The 21553-nt window shown below is 51.0% G+C and overlaps 1 protein-coding gene across 1 annotated transcript in view; it reads right to left on the bottom strand.

Annotated features, from left to right (window-relative positions):
* Positions 1 to 21553, bottom strand: part of LOC126581459 (neural-cadherin) — a 209809-nt gene that overhangs the window by 168104 nt on the left and 20152 nt on the right. The window contains exon 2 of the mRNA XM_050245133.1: positions 17974 to 19808. Coding sequence (XP_050101090.1) covers positions 17974 to 19600 — 1627 coding nt within the window. The 5' untranslated portion in view covers positions 19601 to 19808. The remainder of the gene's footprint in view (positions 1 to 17973; positions 19809 to 21553) is intronic.

Here is a 21553-nt window from a genome sequence, read left to right as displayed (position 1 = left end):
TCTGGTGTGTGGTTTTTGCTCCAATAACGAGGTAGCGGTAACACAACCGCAGCAAAACCTCATACTCATTCTACTGAAACCCCGAATAATCACACAGACTGGCCGCATAATTAAATATTAGGAAAATCGTCCTCGTTCCCCGTCGGTCCTCGTTCTAGGCGCCCTCCACTGCTAGTGCGGATGCGGGTTTTGTGGCCTTCGCTCGCTAAATCAACTCATCAAGAGCGTAGCACTAGTTTGCGTAGTACGGCCCGCCATTAACGGTGCTCCCAATGGTAGGCTGCTATCCTCCAAAAACAGGAGCAGCACCACTAACAGCACACACATATGAGGAACGAGAGCATCGCGAGCATGTAGACATCGTAGTAGAGATAAAGAGAAGGGTCCGTAATGAGGAAGTAAAGTCGTCTTCATAAATCTACTACCAAACACTTAATGAAATTGCACTCCTCGGGCACGGGATTGTGTCAGGCGCGCGTCACGGTAAATTATGGTTTCGCGTGATGCTATTTTCATTCATCTTTTTTCCCCTTAAGGGGGGGGGGGGGGGGAAGGATCGTTCAATATGGTCTATATGAGTGCCTTCGATAAGATCCACTGCGCCTCCCCTTCGGGTGAAGCGACACGCACACTGGGGTCTCGTTATTGAGTTATTTAGATTGGATTGCTCACGCAGGAACACGGTGCTACTCCTTCATCCTGCTCCATATATCTTCATTCCATCCATACAATCTAATTCTAAATAATTCCCCCGGACCCGGAGAACCCCGAGAATGCGGGATTAAAACGTCTCGCCAAAAATGCCAACGAAAAAGGGGAAGATAGCGAGCGAGGAAGTGCGCTTTTGCACGTCGTCTACGTCGTCGACGTTGGCTAGACTGCAGCACAGCATAACCGGAAGGAAGGAGGAGAAAATTCGATTCCTGCCTATCCCTGCACGCTATCGAGAATCGCCCTTTTGAATCCTTCATCCCCAGCTTTACGGTCGTGGTCGACGTCGTCTCGTCGGAACATGCACACGCCGACGTTGGCCACCCATTCCCGTGCAATGTGCAGAAACAATCGACACACAACCAGGCACCACGTTTCCGGACGAACAATTGAATTGAAGACAACGGTAGAGAGAGAGATAGAGAGATAGAGAGAAGGTTCACACGAAGACGTACTGGCTGGACTGACAAACCAGGCCCCCCGGGCGCTAGTGATGGTTGGCCGGAAAACATAATGGATGGAACTTTCTTTTATTTTTCATTCGCCCCCGGAAGCAATCCCAAAGACAGGACTGCGACGGCGTCAGGAATGGCTAGACCTAGCGACCATATCCGCTCCTCGTGTCCAGGTTCCTTCATCAAACCGGAAAAGGAATTGCGGGGTTTGCGATTCCAGGACGAGCGCGAACGAGGATAAAAGTGTCTGGAATCGATTTTCCCGGTCCACCAGCTTAGTGTCTTTGCTGGAGTCACCGGGGGGCGATCCGGAAGCCTAGAACCCAGTGGGTGTGGTGATGTTTTTGCCGCAAAACTTTAGTCCGCAGTCTGGGCACCCTTTCCAGCGGGCCATCCGCTTGGTACAGACCACTCCGTAGATGTGGTTCCAGACAACCACCGGCGACCAAGCCGGATTATCGTACTCGCTCGAACACTGAGCGAACTAGGGAGAGCGATGCAATTCGAAAGGAAAATAATTAATTTTCACCCTCGGCCGGGAAGAGTTTTCACGGGGAACGAACGCACAACGGTCCTGGTCAGGGGTCCCTTGCTCACAACCCGAATTGATGGAAGACATTGGAATGGTCGCGGCGGCGACGGCGTCGTCGAGTAATTGAAAAATAGATCCATTAGAGCGGATTACCATAATCCTTGGACCTTGAGGGTGTCCGTGGCGAGCAGTAAAAGTAATTCCATTTAATGAATGTATGTAGTTAAAAATCATTAACTGATAATGTGATTCTGGAAAGTAATCGTTGCTGACGCATCGTTTACTTGCAACAAAATGGCGGAAATGGCATTGCATCGTGCGGGAACGTTCATCAAGATCGAGGTGTCTCTTCATGAAACTGGACCCCCCAAGACTGCAGCGATCTAGGTAAAACCGCTTGACACTTACTATTCCTCATCCTGTTCCCTCCCCGATGAGAAACGGACACTTGCACCTTACTAACGTACGACGATCCGTTACTCGCCCTAGCACGGAGGGGTGAGATTGTGAAACAATTTGCCAATGTGGGATTCAATTTCAGCCAACGCATCAGCTTGACATCAGTACCCTGGAGCACTAGCAGCAGCTTCTTGCAATTTGTCTTCGAGCTCGAGTGGGTGGGGCAAAAGGGCGAATCCAATACCACCACCGCCACCAACGCCATTGTTTAGAAGCTTTCAAAAACGTTAACGTTGGCAGCGGGCGTTAAGGAAAGCTGATACATGGCGAGTGTCTATCATGCGCTACAGCACATTGCTGCCTTCGGTGCTCGCCCAGATCTTGCTCACGAATAGAGCGCTCTGTGTATGTGTGTTTGTTGGTAATATTATGTTGACCAAACAGCCAGAACATTTACTAAACGATTATCTTACGGGGCGGCTTCCGTTTATCTCGCTACCAAACTCCATCGAGCGAATGTTCTTTAGCATAAGTCCAGTGTCTAGGACGAACTCATAAATAACCGACAAAAGTACTCACTCTCTCTCTCTCTCTCTCTCTCTCTCTCTCTCTCTCTCTCTCTCTCTCTCTCTCTCTCTCTCTCTCTCTCTCTCTCTCTCTCTCTCTCTTCAAATCCATTATTCAAATGATGGCAATACCTTATTTTATTAGATTTTATGATTTATTTCCGGAACGTGAGGCCGACGATTTAGATGAAGCTTGATGCTTCTGCAAGGGGAGGGTGACCAAACAGCAACCCCCACCGGGGTCCAGGGGGTGTATGACCCACTCCCGGTATGTGTGTGGTGGCCGAATGAGCGACGCTCACTTTGGTCGGCCCGGGACCGAGCGAGCGCCCAGGATAAATATGCAAATTGGATCTAATTTGATTTCGGTGCGCGGTCATTTTTATCTGCTGGCGCCAGCACAAGTGTGCTATTCGCGTGCGTGCCGCCCCAGGTGAACGGTGGAAACGGTGGTTCCGGTGGACACGATTGACTGTTTTAATTTCTGCAAGCTTGCGCTTTCAAGTGAATTAAAGGGACCCCAATAAAAAGGGAGCACCATCCTGGTGTCCTGGTATTCCTTGTCATCATCATCGACGTAGCAGGATTATGCCTTCAGCTAGGCCAAAGGCACGGCTGCTCGCCGGAAGGAGGGAATCCTATTAAAAATTGAAAAGCATTATGTTGTGGCTCGTAGAATATGGCGCTCTGAGTGCCTTCAATTTAATTTATTTTTTTCTTTTCCCTTCCCCTTCTTATTTTCCTCCATTCCAGAATAGAAACATAAAATCTCGGCTCCAGACCGGCCCCAGTTGTCAACCACAATGCCGAATACCGAATACCAAATGCCGAATGTTTGAAATACAACAATTTGATTCACCAATTGGAGCACTCGTCGTCGTCGTCGTCGTCGAGGAATTGATTTTGCGCTCGGAGTTCCTCCGTTCCACCGGTTCAAGTGCTTGGCATGGCCGGGCACCACAAATCATCCTTCCAGGTCCGGAGTGAATTCAACTGTTTTTTTTTCTCCACGGCCGCAAAAAAAACTCCCGGCACCGAGAGCACTCCGAACCGATAGCAATATGAAATATAAACCTCCTACCGCCGCCCTGGTGACCGACCAAACGGAAATCGGAATAACGTAAACCTGAGGAAAAGGAGTCCCGGAGAGTTTTGAGGGAAAACTTTTCGAACGTTTTTCAATTTCCTCAAACCATCCTGGAAGGAAGGAAGGAGGCGGCGTCTGGGGGAGGGAAACAGGGATAAAGAGAAATAAATGGCTGGCTCGCTAAACTGTCCAGCGACAAGTCGTGTTTTTTTTTGTGTGCGCTATGCTGCCACACACAAAGTGGTCTCGGCGGAAACAGGGACCACGCAAGGCCAGCCAAGAGCGAGAGGCCAAAACTTTGCTCCCCAAAAAGCGGTGCCACCCAGGAGACGCCTAGTTGCTGCTACTACTACTACCACTACAACTACGTAGTGATTGTACGACAGGGTGGGCAAGAAATTGGATAAAATATTTCTCCGTGACTTTTGTAGCTTCACTTTTTCGCATTGTACCGTAGCACAAAGCCATTAGGTTATGCTATTTCCTCCGCTACAATCACGTTAGAACACATACTGTCGTCCTGTCTCTCTTCTTCTCTTGCGATCGCGCTGCCACTACCTCTGTACCAAGACATTGTTCGGTCGCTCGGTCGTTCGAAGAAGACACACAAAACCACAAAAGGACCATCGCGCTGCAAAAGTAAAGTTGTTGGCAAGTGCCTCGAGCGAACTGAAGGAAAACGGTTCGCCACCGTTCGAGCCAGCGAGTGAGTGAGTTCGTTGGCCAAGTTTCTGGAGCCATATTGTAGCGGACCGTTTTCTTATCCTGCCAATTCCTGGAAACCCTTCCTTCCGGGTACGCCAATCTGTGCTTGGTTCACTGCTTGGTGCGATAGCGATCCACAGTGGAAACCGAGCAGAGGCTGAGGCTCGTTGATGGATGAACAGCAGCGAACAGAACCCAAACCCCAGGCTCCCGGCCAGGTCAGGTCAGGCGCACTTGCAGACTTCCGACGCGCCGAAGGCACGATTCTACCCCGTTCACGATGGAATACATTTTGCATGAAATTGCATGTAAATTCGCAACATAAACTAAACCAGGCGCTACGTCGCTGCTGCTGCTGCTGCTGCTGCTGCTGTGGCAAAGGTGGTCCGGTTCTTACGTCCCTAGTCGCACCCGGCCGGCCAATAAGCTAATGGAGCCCCAGCTCGATGGCTACGTATGCAGGTCGCACCACGTATGGTTAATGCAGTACGCCACGGCACATGGAGGAAGGAGCTGGTTGTAAACATAAAACCACAAACCTGACGACTGGAGCACCGAAATCGAGACAGCGATGGATGTAGCCTCGCGTAGAAAGTTCGTTCTTGAGCGAGAGGAACTACTTACACGTGCTCCTGGTCTCTTGCGGTTCTTTCTTTCCGCGAACATTGATCCTGTAGCAAAATATTGATCTTCTCACCCATACTTCTTCCATTTTTGTGGCGGTAGTTGTTAAGAATTCTATCATTCCGTCGACAGGCAATACCGCGAACGCGATAAGCTCTTTTCAGAGGCCGCGCAGAATATTTTTTTAGAATGATTTCAACATTGGCCATTACTCAGTTGAACACCATAGCGCCGACGAATGCCGCACGTCGGTGTCTTTCAAGTTCCCTTCCCGAAATGAAAACTTTCCGCGCAGCCGGTAGCAGCGATACGTTTCCCGGTTTTATTGCCCAACCTAGCGCCTAAACCAGCCAGTCAGTCAGTCAGTCAGTCAGATCTGCTATCCCGGGAGCCGCAGCCGTTCCGTGGCGAAAAACCGGCGGAATTACGTCACACATCTGCAATGCGCAACAATATACCGGGAAGTTCGACAGCAGGGAACAGGGACAATCGTCAAGACGTTTTGTGTTCACTTGAGTGTTTCCCTCGTTCGTTCCTTTTATTTGTTTGTTTGCTTCGCAGTTCGACGGCTGCTGCTGCTGCTGTTGCTGCCGTTTCTTTTCGTTCCCTGTATCCTTATCCCTTCCTTTCAAAAAGTGCGCTCATCCGAAACCTCCCGGTAGGGCAGGGGGTGCTGCGCGCGAGAGTCTCATTGAAGAATGAGCCTTCCCTTCGTTTATTCTCTTCCCGGCAGATATGGATCGGCGATAGGTTCTGAAGTGCACATTGCACAATTCGGATGGTCCCGCGAGAGGAAACAAAAAAAAACGCAAAGAAGTTAAACAAATATCCCGGTCCCGAAACAAACTTCTAGAGACCCAAGAAGCACCGGCAATGTGGATGCGGACACAGCCAGCCAGAGGAAGATGAAGATAAACGCCGAGTACGGAGCGGTGTTGCCATGGTAGCGACGATTTGTGTTCACAGCAAAATGTCATCCAAAGCCGCCGGCACGATGGTCTCAGAGGACCCACCGCATCGTTGACCATTGGCGACGGAAGTAAGGGAGAGAAAAAGGTGAAGAAAAGGAAACTGATGACGCGGCGAAACTCTCAGCAAATAAACACTGGACACTGAACCGCCACAAAACCATACAAAAACACACCGCGTCTGCGTCGACAAAGTAAGGGCCGCCAAACATTCTACTGGACACCGGAAGACGGAGATACAGGAAGAGTACCGGCAGGACGTTGGCATGGTGACGGCTGCAGGCCAGACCCAAAAGCTGAATCCTTGTGGTTTTCACGGGACACGAACGAAAAGCAGAACCCAGGGGTTGTTCAATTTGGTTCACAAGAACCTTTGGAAGACGAAGTGGAACTCGAGCGCGGTCGCTGGATTGAGGACATAAAATTGACAAAAAAGGAGCATTATCGGTTGCCAAGGTATCGAAGGGATTTCCAGACTACGCATCCGTCTTTGGTGACCGATTCGTAGCAGTTTAATCAAGCATCTTTCGTTGACGTTGACCATTCGCCTAAGGGAGGGAGCGAATTCCGAATTGTCCCTCGCAGATCCACCAGTGAGTGACTTTCGGTTATTGATTTCTTGGCCATCCTAAGCTTTCCTACGCTCACCAGGGATACAAAGTGATGTTCCGAATCCCGGGATAGCATTCCCTGAAAGGTTTACCTTGTCAGCGGCAGACATTTCGACAGATATCCGGGGATACGATGGCAATGCAAATACGAACTTCTACCTTTGTCCTCTGTGCTGCCGAGAGAGGGATTTGAAGATGTTTTTGGCAGTTTTGACGGGAAATGGAAGAAACGGACGAATCGAATTCAGGCAGCTAGCAGCATTTCATCATTATGTTGCGACACTCTTTTCCAATACGAATGTAGCGTCCTCCCCAATGTGAATTCAAATCGATTTGCAACGTCAACGCATCAAGTAGCAACAGCGCCCACTCCCACTTCGTCGACGTCAATATCAATTAGAGCGGAGCAAACCAATATGATGCGTCCAAATGAAGCAATAAAGCAAATAGACTCTGGTGGCCACCAATGCGACCAACACGACGACGTCATCAAACAGACCCCACCGAGAGGTGTCCCAACGTTTCATTGCATTTTGTTAATGCATTTGCACCAGGCACCACGGTGCATGCGGACGACCACAGCCGGCACGAAACCGCACATACGCGTACACATGGGCTTTCCGGTTCGGTGCTTTGCTTCCGTTTTGGTCAACCGAACCCGTAGACGACTGGGAACGATGTTTGTGCGAGGGAAGGAAATGATCTGTCAATGTCGCTAATTTTTCACTCGCCACAGAGAGCTCCCCAAGTGCACCAGTTCTGATCACGACCCGATTTCAAGAGGGAATATGCTCCCGATGCATAGTTTGGGTTGGTGCAAAAGTTCCACAAACAAACGTTCCGTTGGTTTCACTCAAAGCTGCACAAACAGAGAGTGAAAATAAAGAGCGTGCACTCACAATTGTCCGCACAAATTATTAATCCCGAAGCGACCATTTATAATGATCCGGACGGATCTTTGATTTATGTTGTAGGAATGCACCGATGCGCGCTTGCCACGGGCACCGGTGGGTATTACATTGAAGGGGATTTTTAGAAATAGAAGATCAAATCGCACACACGAGCGCGCGCACATCTGCCAGGACCCCCTGGTCCCCTGCTTACATTCCCCCTCTTTATTCACCAAACGAACGTAACGACCGAAGCGACCGTAATTAGCAAACCGACCGACCGACCGAGCGGCTTTGGGATTTATTTGCTCCCGGCGGTTGTGCGCCACCAGTCAGGGATAGGAAATGGATGCCGGGACGTTGGGATCGTCGATTCGCTGATGATTCACTCGAGGGGAAAAAAGGTGTATATTGGTTTGTGTATCGAGAGATTATAAACAAACAATCAAACCGAGCGAGCGGTGTAGTACCGCATAAACATCCAACCGACGGGTCGGACCAGGTCTCGAAGGAAGGAATGTTGTTGTTTAATGCGCTGGCCACTTTGTGGCGTGGCCATTGTTGCGACGCGATGAATGAGACCAACGGCTCCGAATCTCGATCGTCGAAGACGCGAACCGCAATCATTCATCTGCATCCAACCTTGACCGTCGCTATGCTTCCAGGTGAGAGAAGCTGAAGAAGGAACAGACCTCCCCTTTGTACGACAAGGAGTGCCGTTTGCCACTGGAATACCCCCGGACACTTCTCATCGTACGCAACCAGAGCCAACGATCGATTGATTGAATTCGGTTGGGCGTTGGGCTTCGCGTCGACGATTTTTGGGGAAAAAGGTTCATTCGCTCACGGGCTTCTCGTGGTTGGACTCCGCTGCTGCATCGCGAGCCGGTTGTGCTGTTGTTATGTTTTATGTTTTTCCATTTATTTATTTTCCTAATAGTTTCCTGTTTCCATTTTACAGCTTCTACCAACGAGGGTCTTCCGTTTGAATTCGATCGCGCGAACCGAGCCAACGAGCAACGCACGGAAGTCGACCATAAGCTTCTCGTTCTCGCTCTCCCTCTGTCTGTCTGTACATCGTTGGAACGCACAGTGGCAGGGAACAATCGACATTTTGGTGCCCTTTTCTGTTTTGGAAGCGGGGAGAGCGAAGGAAAAAGCAAATGCTCATAAATCATGCGACCAAACGGTCGCGCATAAGTCAATAACGGACCCAATAACGGAGAATTGTTGCTTTGGGGAATTGAAAAGACCACAGGCACCTCTCAATCGTCGGAAGCCTCTTAGAAAACCAACGCACAAGCATTGTTGAGCATTCTGAGCCCTTCTTTGATCTTTGCTGTTTTGCTCTGTAATTGCAATTCAATTTCGCAAGATGAAGAACGAATTTTCGCTTATTCGTGGCAATGCAAAAGTTCTTTTTGCAAAAGGGGGGAGAGGAAATATGAATTAAGGATCCAAAGTGCGCGCCAACACCGATCCGTCTCAGTGCGATCCTTGCTCCGGCAGATATTTGGTTGGCGTGTGCCGGCTGTCTTTGGCAGGGATTCGCTTCCTTTGCGTCCTTCTTTTCTTCATTCACTCTCTTTCTCTCTTTAGAGCCGGTTGTTAACATAAGTGCACAGTGTTGTTCCATGAGTTTAACCGTAAATCGTGAGCATAAAATTGAAAGAAAAGAAGCCGGCAATGATCCGCCTCTTTGAGCCATTCTTTGGCATAAAAAAGTGGTGCAGGCTACAGGAGCGCCATGCAGAACAAAGCCGCTTCCTGTGCCCAACGCAACCTCTCAACGCTAAAAGATCCTCCCGGGGGAGGGGTGTTGCCAGGATATTTTAGGCGGAAGAGACTAAATCAAAAACGACAAGCCACGAGCACAAACACGGGCACACCGGGAACAAAAACAAGGAAATACCGACCCCCACCTTCCTTGGTCTGCGTTTCTGCTCGCAAAGGAAGCCGATCCTCATCGTGCCCCTCTGTTTCGGAAGCCCCTTCGGAGCTCTCTTTGTTTCACGCGTGCCATCATCATCTTACCGACCGTACGCAGGTGTGCATCAGGATATATGTTCGTGGCGAGACGTTCGTGGATAGGAAGAGGACACTCAGCGTAAGCGTGCGCAGTACTGTGTGTGCGCAAGGAAACCAGGAAGGAGAGGAGGACGAGAACCATCACCATGGGGCTGTGCATCGTGCGGATTGTGCATCAGCAAGCATACAGCACCCGCCATAGCACGAGCAGCATAATGGGGTTCCTGTTTTTGCCAACATAATACCGCACCTTACCGGAGAGAGAATGAGCGAGAGAGAGAGTGAGCGTGCTGTCTGAGAGTGAGACAATCAAGAGGCCATGGTAGGGCAGGGGGCTCCGAGAAAAAACGAGAACAGCCGGTCTCCTTCGAGGAGCGTACATGCGCCTGGCATGTGCGCGATGTCAAACATCATTCCATGCGGTACCGACGGTAGCACATGAAGCGAAGAAGTGGCCCGAGTAGCGAGTAGACGCCCCAGGCGTACCTTTGGCATAATCCTCGCCAGACGCACAACCACAGCGAAAGGCGAAAAAAAAGGAAACACTCAACACAAACCAGGGGGTCGTCTCCATACATCACGCGGGATATAAAGTTGCAAAACCCGGGAGTTCGTTCGTGTGGTGGCTGGTCGAGGGAGTATTTAAGGAAGCGAGGAACGCGCCAAGAATGCAAACATCAGAGCACGATTAAGTTCGTGCTGTAGCAGAGTGTGAGACAAAGAGAGAGAGAGCGAGCGTTGGAAAAACGTGAAACAAAATGAGAAGCCATGACCGATCCGGATGGGGCTCGGTGTGAATGAGGGATCAAATTTCTGCTGCTTCTAGCCACGGACTGTAGTCTGTCCAACGGCTGCGGCTGCGGACGGAATTAGTGTTGGGGAAAAGTATTATTCTTGAAAATAGAATGTGAACAGAAGGGAGAGGCACATTTTGATATGCTCGCTAATTAGGCACGTACTCGACCAGTGCTGCTGCTGCTGCTGTTTGTGCTCCGAAGACACATCCGGAACATCATTTAGTATCGCCGCCAGCCAAAAAGGGGAAAAACAAGATGAATCATCAGCAAAATGGTCGATTCAGTAAAAGGGGGGAATTAAGAAAAAGGAAACAAAATATCCCGTCATCCCTCTGGTGACCATCTGGTGCGATACCGGCGGGATAACATGTTCTGAGAAACATGTTCCTCCAACAAACAGAAACTACCACTCGCTCGGTCACACTTTGCCTCAACCTACGGACGCTTCAGTTTTAATAGACGTGGCATCTTCAAAAAACATTCAAACCTTTACGACACGGAGAAGCCTCATAAAGACAGATTCATCACCGTTAACGATTCACACGTTGACCGGGCTAGGCGAGCTAAAAGCGAGTGAAATGCCGTGACTAAGCCGTGGCTCTCGCGAAAGGGCGTGGATCATGTTTTGGTTCGGTTTCACACGACGGCTACCGTCGCCTGCCATCCATCACGCCGGCCGGTCGGCTGGCCAGCCAGTTTCGAGCTGATTTATGCTTGACCTTTACCTCGCACATCGTCAGAGCATCGTAATGCTAGAGGGAACGTGCGTGCCCCGTACCCTTTTACATGCATTCGCTGCTGTTGCTTGTTGTTATCTTGTCACCGGCACTTTCTTGCCCGGCATGCTTCTGCCCGAAATTCCTCCGTAATGTTGATCGTTTTTTTAACATAAACACATAAAAAAGGATGAGCTGGGGGGAAAAAATATTACACAGAAATGCCGCCACGAAAGAGCGGCACACGCATATCGCGCCTACAGTTCATGGGGAGGCCATTAAAATGCCACATTTGCCACGGAACCGAAACCGTAGCGATGTCACCGAAAGGGGGATGGGGCAGCCACACTTACACAGGGGGGATATCTAGCGCAAAGTGGTGCTGCCGGCGCATGCTGCGTGGTTAATGGTCGGTCAGTTGCTGTTTTTATTGGTCAACAGGGAGACGACTCGCGATCACAATCGCGACTGCGAGTGGCCGAGCGCGAACGGTACGCGAAATGAACTAAATTGTTATCGCAACTCGTTTACCGCACATAAAACCACTTGATAAACAATTAAATTAATCAACGCATATGCAACCGCATACTCCAACAGGCACACATACAGTTTGCATTCCACATGGTGCATGGAAGGGAGAGAGAGAAGGCGGGTTGTAGCAAACCCCAAAAAGGCACAAAACACATTCTGCGGTCATGCGACACGTGGTTCCCCCCGATGCGCGCCGAGTGCATAATGCAATCGGAAGCACGCGCGCCCGCGATCTCTCTCCATTTGTCGATGTCGCTATGCAGCGGAAAAGCGACGAAAAATCCCCGAGGAATCGCTTTTCACATTTTCCGAAATGAAAATTGTGTTCAATCCCAGTGGATGGTCGGGGCCGTGGAGGTTGTGTGGAGGGCAAATTATTAACACAGAAGAGAGCATCACGGGAGGGAGAGAGAGAGAGCAGCATCTACACCACAAACTGCCGAATGGCGAATTTCCGGTGCGCTGAGTAATTAAAGACGCGGATCGTTCGGAATGCGCATCATCATCATCATCATCAGCGGTTTCCTACCCCACTCCAGCTGCTCTGCTAATAGATGAAATATGGAACATCACTAAAATGCACCGATGGTGGAGTGCACAACGAGGGATGCTGCGTTTGGTGAGGCCAGCCAGCCGGCCTCGCTCCATTCGATTATCGTTATCCCCCCTCCAATCGCCTTCGATGTTGGTCCGATTACTGAACGCTGCAGTACAGCCGTACCGTGTGCGCCGTTGCGATCCGTTGGGACCGCCAGATCAGCTCGAAGCAGACGCATAAATGCATATTATTGATGATGCTTTCCCGGTTCGCGACCTGGGACCGGCAGAATTCGGATTTTGCGCAGCCAACGGATCGCGCGGTTTCGATTCATAAAACATGATTGCAATCAAACCTGCAAAGTTGATTCAATTAAGCAACAGCAACTACAACGATGACGAAGAAGAAGGAAAAAAATCCTGAGAGATAGAGCGAGCGAGATGGCGATCGATCCACCTCAGAGTGAGAGGCCGCAGCCCCGTGACAAGGAGCATTGTTTAGTCAATCAAATGATGATGTTGGTCGAATATTTATTTGCCGAACAGCGACGCACCAGCACCGGCCGGCTGTTGTTAGAATTATGCTGCACGAGAGCGAGAGAAAGAGCGCCTCTGCAACGAGGCTACGGCTTTTGTTGTAGCATAAGTAGCATCATCACAGGGCCGACCATTGCACGGGACTACCAACGCAATTGAATGATTGAATGAAAGAGGCCCCAAAGACAGATGCATCATTTCTAATGCAGTCCAAACACAGCGGCCCATCGCTGGCTGGCCCGCGCAAACTATTTACCTTTTTCCCAAAAACCCCGAAATGTGTAAACATTTTTGTTGTTGAGACGCATTAACAGAAAGGACTGGGCGAGAGGCTTGAGAACTGGCACAGGGCCGGACTGGCATGATCCCATGTCGATGCCATGTCGATTGCTGGTGTCCATCCGTCGCAGTTTGTCCGAAGGAGAAGGAAAACCCCTTTCTAGAGGGGGGTATCTTTATGGTTGACGTCCCGTAGCCGAGCCGAGGCACGGCTAAACCTGGAAGCAATCATTAGATAAACAACAGACAGCATCATTGGCATACCAGACGCTGCTCTGTTGCGGTTGTTTGTCTGTGTGCCTTGGAAGTAAAAGCGATCCAAAGCGTTCGGAGGAACCGGGCTCATCTTCTTAATCTCCCGAAGGAAGCAGATTGTTTTGATCCGTGTCATTCCACACCATTCGCCCGCGGAAAACGGTGGCCCGCTGGTGCAGCCGATCACCATCACCGGAGAGGCCAACGACGTGGAATCGCCAGCAGCAATGCGGATTGTGTTTATGGGTTTTTGGCTAATGAATCCGGAATGTGCGGCGGAAATTGCACGAGATGATGAATCATTCCGATGATATGTTTTCGATTACAGAATGGTTGCAATTACTTCACTACTTAAATCCATCCCCTTAAAAATGTAGGAGAAGTTTTTTTAAAGAAGTTAATATTTCCTTTTGATAAATAAAATCGAAATAGCAATAAGCAAACCGATTGGGGGAAAAAAAAGTTTGCTGACCAAACAGTCGAGCACAGCACAAGTGTTTCACTTTCGATGCCGCCGTAGGGTGCATCTTCCCTTGGTGAATGTGACGCAGCGCACCCAGCCTAGCAACCTTCTGCGCATCCCCTCGAACGAGGGTGGAAAATCGATTTCATTTCGTTCCCGCAACTCCCACGACGCAGCACAACGGACGAACGAACGCTCAAGATCGCTGGCTGGCTGGCTGGCCGGTTGGCGTCTTTTTGGAAGAGCAAAAAGGAAGAGCATGAGTCAGCACAGCTGCTGGTGCTGGCGCTAGTGAGCGACTGATGGTGTGTGGCATCCGACGAGTCCGCTCGTCCATCAAGGTACGTAGGTGGATAGCAGGGAAGAGGCCAAAGTTCACTGACTCGGCCGTGGGTAGCCATACCTTCAAAAGACCCGACCGGGCGAGCGCGCGAGCATTGGAAGAGCCAGAACACCCTTCGATTGGAGGGAAAAAAAAACAAAAAGAGGCCCACGCAAAGGGGGAAAACGGAGCCGAGACCGGAATGAGGAAGAACACCCTCAGCATACAGGCTCGAACAGCTTCATGCTCTGCTCTCTTCGCTGCAACAACGCAACGCAGTGTCCGAGTGCTTCATTGAGCCACTTCCATTCCGGGCCTGCTATCTCAAATGGTGCTGCTGCTGGTCATCGAATCGGAAAAAAGCTGATTCCGAACCTGTGAATCGCCAAACATTGCCAAAAAGCTGAAAATGGTCGCGGCGGTCGCGGTGTGAACATAAAACCCCCCGGTGAACAACGATTCGGGCGCACACCATTTCACATCGCGGGCTCGCGCGCGCACACTCGTCTACCGCGCCACCATTTACACACGTTTCAACAATATCATAAATCTGTCGACACATCTCTCCCACACACTCCCTTCGCCTCCACCATCCCTGCAGTGAGACAGCTCGAGTAGCATAAACCTCGCGCTGGAAAACCCCGGGAAAAAAAACGCGGAAAGGAGCCCAGCTCCAGCCCAAAAGTAGCGAGGAAGAAAAAACACAACGCGTGAGCTGGAGCTGGAGCTGGAGCTGGAGTGTCTTCATCATTTTACGTCAAAACATAAACATGACGGCATAACAATCGCCGCCACCGCCGCCATCGCCTGTCCTGGCATGTCAGGGTGGTGTGCGCGTGGAACGAAAATGGGGAAAAAAGAAGGAAAACCTTCGGCCAGACGAAGTCCTCTCGATTTTCCATCCGCGGTCCGCTTTTATGCTCCATCGTGTAGCGTGTACCAGCGCGCGGGTGTGTGTCTTTGGTGCAAAAACAACCCTCGTACGGGAGAGTGTGCTCGAAACAATAAATTTCGCCAAGTGGCAGGAAGGTGATTGGTGGTGGTGGTGGTGGTGCTGTTGGGTGCACGAACGCCATTTTTGCTCCGATGGATGTGAAGATAATGCATTTTCCCTGGAGCATTTCCTTTAGACCCCCCTCGAAATGACACTCAATGTAGCGTGCTTGGCATGCTCGCATGGAATTGATCCAGGAACCAGAAGCCAGAGCACAGAGACAGTGACACTCTGGTTGACACCTCTTCTGATGATTGTTCGGTGTGCTCGGAATGTCTCTCTTACTGTTCTGTTGATGAAGTAGCATAAAGCATGCGATATGCGATGCTCTTTAAGGTTGATTGGAATGGAACTATTCGATCAAACTCAATCAGCCCATTGGTGTTTTGGTAAAATTATCTAAAAGTACTCCAACATAAACCTCTTCTTAACGCATCTCCGAAGAGAAATTCCCAACATCATGTCCGAATCGCTCGTAAGTTGCCCACCGTCGCGTGATCCCATTTTTGCCCGCCTGTTTTTTGCGCATTGGCACCAGCTGGCACCCCATTCCCAGTGGAGGAAAAGAAGGAGGGAAGGACGGAAATTACGAATTATGTGTTGGCGCATTGCCGACCACCCATCGGAATGTAATGACTGGCGCCTGCTAGCGAGCTATTTGCGAATCCAACCGAAAATAGGAATCCGCTGGAGTGTCCGCATCCCGATTGTGATTAACATTTATGTGGCTCTGTGTGCGTGGAGCTAGGCGCCATAGCAACCATCATCGTGAAGCCCAAACTGGGTCCCCTAAACGCATGTTGGCAACATGACGGCTCACGCCTTCTCACCCTCCCGCCCGAGAGGTTGGTCTGTGTGCCAATTAATAGCAGCTGGAAAAGCCACAAAAATTACCAAACACCCTTTTCCATCGGTCCCTCGTCACGTGCGCCCGTCCCGTTACCGTTAACCAGCTGCGAACAACGGAGTTTCTGGTGGAAAAAGGAGTTTTATGAGGGGTACGCACTTACTAGTAAGGAGCTATGCGCCTCCAGCTAGCAATCCCAAAGCGAAACCCAAAGCGGGCAAAAAGGGACCGGTAGGCTGGCTGGTCCGGCGCTTCGCATCCGGCAATTCTGGCATAATAAATTCTCATTACATTCAATTTAAAAATTTATGCTTTTATGCATGTTGGCGTCAACGTCACGCTAACGCCACCACTTTTCTCCACGTTTTTCTTTTCTGTTTTCTTGTGAGCGATCCGTAACGTGTCATAAACGTCCGTGGCAATGGAATGCTCAAGAACATACCGATGAAGGGCCAGTGCGGGTCTCGAAGGGAAGCGAAGGCCACACAGAAACCACGCACAATGGCCAATCTCGCATTAGAAGTGTGCGATTGAAGGGCTGATGCTTCGGTCGCAGAGAGCGGAAACAGATTTCTTTCGTAACCGCGGCACCAAATCTCAAATTCCCGCCCGTTGGTGCGACGTGTTTCTCACACTTGCGCAACGCTTGGCCACAAGCGACCATTACACATCCGTTCGCGCGCTCCCCGAGAGGGTTTTGGTTTTCAAATTTATGCAAACCCCTCGTCCGTCGAACTAAGAAAGGTTTCGCTACCGTGGCCACTGAACAGAAATTCGTTCCACTCTCCAGCGCTCTGCCACTCGGCCGCTCGGCGCGTTGTTTACGTTTGCAAGTCGCCAAAAACAAACACAAAACACCGGTGGTAGAGGGCTTCCGGTCACACCACGAACGACTGGAAATCACGCCTAGACGTGGGTTACGACAGATCGAACGAACGAACGAACGATCGAGGGAACTGTGATGCTGTGCTATAGAAATCCCATCGAGGCATCGAAAAACCTCCTTTTGTTGGATAGCAAACTGGACACCGGGACGGTCACACGAAAGAAATGCGCCACCTCGCGCGGTCATGAATAGTAATCAGTTTTGGGATCGCGGAACGTGGAACGAGAATTTCAAGATGTCAAGCGCGCCTTAATCTCGGTGTGCTCGGGGTCCCCGATGCCTAGAGTATCTTGTCTGTCAAGCGTCGATGTCGATTGGCAGCACGTCGGTTAGCGTCGCGGTATCGATTTACTGTCGAGAACGAGTTTGCTGCTGCTGCTGCTGCTGCTGCTGCTGCTGGGGGAGTTAATTGGAATTGGTTTGAGACGACACAGGATGGCTTCGGTATGCGCCTTACAAAAACACGCATCGAGGGACACCAATCAGCGATCGTCAACGGCAAATCGCGTTGTTGTAAATCGATCCGTTACATCCATCATCGGAGAAGACATGGCCTTGACGTGGTGTGCAAACTGGAACATCAAATTGGAACAAAACGCGTAACGCCGGAACAGGTGTAGACGCAGTCAACTTGAGTAAGCACAACAGCAAGCAACTTTCAGGGAGAGATAATTCGCTTTCCTTCAGCATAAAATGGAGATATTTCATCGGATTAACTCTCAGGTCTTCTCCGCGAGCACGCACTCGCCTCGAGGGGATTGATAATGGAATGGACCACCGCGCGACACGGGATTAAAGCTGTCGCAATCAGAAGCCAGTAGCAGTAGCGCACCACACCACTCGAAACTGCTGACAACTGCCCGCCCTTTTAATAGAAGCATAATGTCGTGGATAACGGACAGCGGCCGGGGTCCGGAGCGAAGGCCTCTTGGTCCCATAATCCACCGTCCCCAAACCGGCTCCTGCTTCTCCCAAGCAGCCAGATTCCATTCCGAGCGCGCGATCAATTAATAACCGAGGTTTATGGTAGTGTGCCCGTTGTGGTATGCAAATGGATCCATAGCGTGCACGATAAGCTTTAAATTGAAAGCAGTTATCGAGCGGTTAATCCATCGGGCATTGGGAGCGTCTCGAGGTTAAAGACGATCCACCGATGGTGATGATGATGATGTTGGTGTCCGAAAGCAGAAAAAGTCAAAGTCCCATAGTGCCAAGTGTGATCGCTAGACTCACCGTTGTGTCCCTGGTTGGTGATGATGACCCAGAAGTCGATGGTTTTCTCCGGGCCGAGCTCCTCGTAGTCCCACTTCTTCTTCACCCGCACCGCCCCATTCGTCTCGACCGTCACCCACGGGTTTTCGTCGCGGATTTTGAACGTTTCGCGGTCCGTCTCCTTCTCGAGCTGGAACACATTCCGACCCTCCGTATCACCGTCGGCCTCGGTGAATTCGATGCGCTTCGTTGGCCGAACGGCACGCGTTACGCGACGCTTATCACGCCGGTGCGAATGCTGGTACTCGTGGCCCATATGCTGCACAATCACCGGCAGTGGATCGGGAGCAACGAATTCGATCAGTACCCGGGCTGGCCGTTCACTCTTGAGGCTGGTCGGAGTGCGCAGATCGTGCGCTTCTACGTCGACAAACAGTTCCGACATGTCGGGTTCACCGGCCAACAGTAGCTCGCCGGTTTGCGGTACGATCACGACCGTGTTGCTTGGGCTCGTTAACCGATAGGCCACCCGATCACCGTCCGCATCCTTCGCTTCCACCTTACCGACACTGGTGAACCGTTGCCAGGTGATGGTTTCGTTGCCGGCCGGCGTTACCGACTTCATTCCCGTTACCGTGAAGCGATAGTCGGGTTTCGTGAAGACCGGTCGGTTATCGTTCACGTCGGTGATGTGCACCGGGAGCCGTATCTCCGCCCGGTTAATCTGCCGTGCATCGGTTGCCTCCACCACCACCGTGTACGCATCCTGGTGTTCCCGATCCAGTGGCTTTGCGGCCACCAACCATACACCGTGTTTGCGCGGATCCTCAATCCGTACCGTATCCTTGATCTCGCCCGTCGAACTATCCTCCAGCGCAAACTCGTGGCCCTCATTCCCAGCCGTAATCGTGTAGAGGATCTGCTTCGCACCACGCACCGAGTTCGCCTGCAGCAACGGTAGATCGCGAACGCGCGCTCCTGGCTCACGGTTCTCCGCCAGCTGCCCAACCGTATCGGGCAGCAGACTCGGGAAGTGCAGCATATCCTTACGGTTCATCACGTACAGCTGCAGCTGATGGGTGGCGGTCGAGTTGGGTGTTTCCTCCAGGACGACCAGCTTCACCGGCCGGTTCACCAGCGGCGACAGGTCAGCCGTCGTCATCACCATACCATCCTCCAGCACGGTAAAGTACTTGGAGTAATCCGTCTCCAGCAGCCGATAGTTCAGTGGCTTCGCCGACGACGATGGCGAGTAGGTGGACGAGATGGAGGAGAAGGGCGAGTTCGGACCGGTAAAGTTGGCCGTAAACTTCTGGATACTGTAACCGGGATATGTGTCGTGCGGCAGCACCAGGCTGATAAAACTGTTGGTCGGATCGAACCGGAACTCTTCGCTGCCACCACCACCGGCACCAGCAGCACCGGTCTGGTGGTGATGGTGGTGTTTGCACGAAACGGACGCCACACTAAGGCCTAACACTAACACTAGATATATGGCTACCAAGGACACTGCACAGGGGGCGCTACGTCGTCGGTCACCGCCACTACTGCTGCTGCTACTGTTGCACCGTTGCATGCGGTTGGCCTGCATTTTGCAGCTGGCCATGCCTACGGGCCGCGCACTGCCGGCGGCTCCGAGGCTCCACATTAGACACTACACTCCCTCCCTTCCTCAGCTGCACAATTACGTCGCGTTGCGATCACTCTTCTACTACTCTCGACCACCAGAACACCTTCCGCGAACACCCAGCACTCTGCTCTCGCTCTCACGCTCGCTCTCCCTTCTAATATCTTCGACTTTGACACTCTATTTAACTCCTTCAGGAGATTCTTCTATTCACTAGAACGCACACACACTACAGGATTGCGACGGATAAAAACAGAAAGAAAAGGATATTAGCATAGGAAACACACAAAAAACAAACACAAACCAAAAACACAGACACAAAATGTTGATGCACTCGAACATCAACCCAGACCAACACTATTTCTAACCGACTGCTAACACAAACAAACATTCACTGTAACACTTGTCTGCCGTCAGCCCAAGATGCTTTCCATTTCGATTGGATCAATCTTTTTCTCCACGGGTTCCGTCACCACAGACGACGACACCACGGGGCTGCACCTTTCTTCCTCGTATCACACCTCACTGCACCACCGACATTCGTAAACCTAGGAAGCAGTCAGCACTAGCTGCATCTCATCTTGGTTGAGTCTGGAATTGGAAGAAAAAGAGAAGAAAGAAACGGTGATGAAGCCGACAGTCATAACCCGATACTCGACTCGATCAGAAGCCACATAGCCGGCAGCTACTGCTACCTCAGTGATCAGTGTTCACAGAGGAAGCCCGAATAACCCATTACCAACGTACACGCAGCCCCAGCGGCCCGGCCCGGCCCGGCCCGACCAGTCATAATACGGATCAAATATCGTTGGATCAACATCTACGACGCGTCTACTGCTGCCACTGCTGCTGCTGCTGCCTTGGGACCGATCGTTACCTAATCGAACATCGATAGAGAGCGTGCGAGCTGCTGTAGTTTGTGCAGTAGATGAGTCCGCACATGTGGTCTCGATCGTGCCCGATCGTAACAGCACCATGTGCGGACAAACTGCGCCGCTTGTGGATGTGGCGATTCACGAGAACTAACGTTAATTATGATCCATCACCAATTCCGCTCCACTCGAGATGATCACGACCGCGTGCGCGCGCGCAAAAGGCGGAAGAACTGGCGTTCTAGAATGCGCGACGAAACTCCCGAACCCGACTTGCTGCTCTCGACGGAACGGCGACCGAATGCAAACTGCCAGACCCAGCCATCCAACAGGAGGAAAAGATGCGAGTCATGTGTGCGGCAGCAGCAGCGGCATAGACGAGGAAACATGAGCTGCTCGTGTGCTTCTCGTGTGCTTCTCGTGTTCCTGGAAGTTCCCGTGGGTTTGTGCAGCGAAAGCGAAAACACGTGGTCACCAGACGCGCCCTAGATCGCACGAGAATGGACCATCGAGACGTTAAAAGTTTGCCAACGGAGAACGGAAGCATAAAACTGCAGCACATTGCAGCGCATTTGCCACCAGATTGTGTTCGACCTCGTGCAAGAAAGAACCTTTTTTTATGGGGTTTTCATCATTTATGACTCCCTTTAGGAGGAAGTAAGGGACAGAACTGTCCAAGGTCGAGATAGCAGCGTCGGTACGAAGCGATAAGCAACACAATCACAAAGACACAGAACTCCACGACTCCTCAATTACGCACAGTCTCCGAGGTAATCTTTCGAGCCCGGGACTTGGGAAATCATTTGTTAAAAATTCAACGGACCAACAAGCGGGACAAACAACTCAACTTTGCGAGCCCAACCTAGCCGGCGCTTGGTAGCGGAAAAGCGGAAACATAATTGCATTCAAGGCCATTACGAAGACAACACCAACAGTAATTTACAGAAACAGAGCCACCAGCATCAGCAGCAACAGGAACAGCAGCAGTGGACGACGAAAACGAGGAAAAATCCAATTTATGCTTAATCTTTCCGCCCGACTGCAGGCTAATCAGCATTAGTGCAATCATCCGAAGGGTGCGCGCCTGTGTTGTAATTAATTC

This window comes from Anopheles aquasalis, chromosome 2 (genome assembly GCF_943734665.1).
Source record: "Anopheles aquasalis chromosome 2, idAnoAquaMG_Q_19, whole genome shotgun sequence".
In the NCBI taxonomy this organism is placed as follows: domain Eukaryota; kingdom Metazoa; phylum Arthropoda; class Insecta; order Diptera; family Culicidae; genus Anopheles; species Anopheles aquasalis.
The sequence above is the reverse complement of the archived record's forward strand: the minus strand, read 5'-3'. Positions and strand labels throughout refer to the sequence as shown.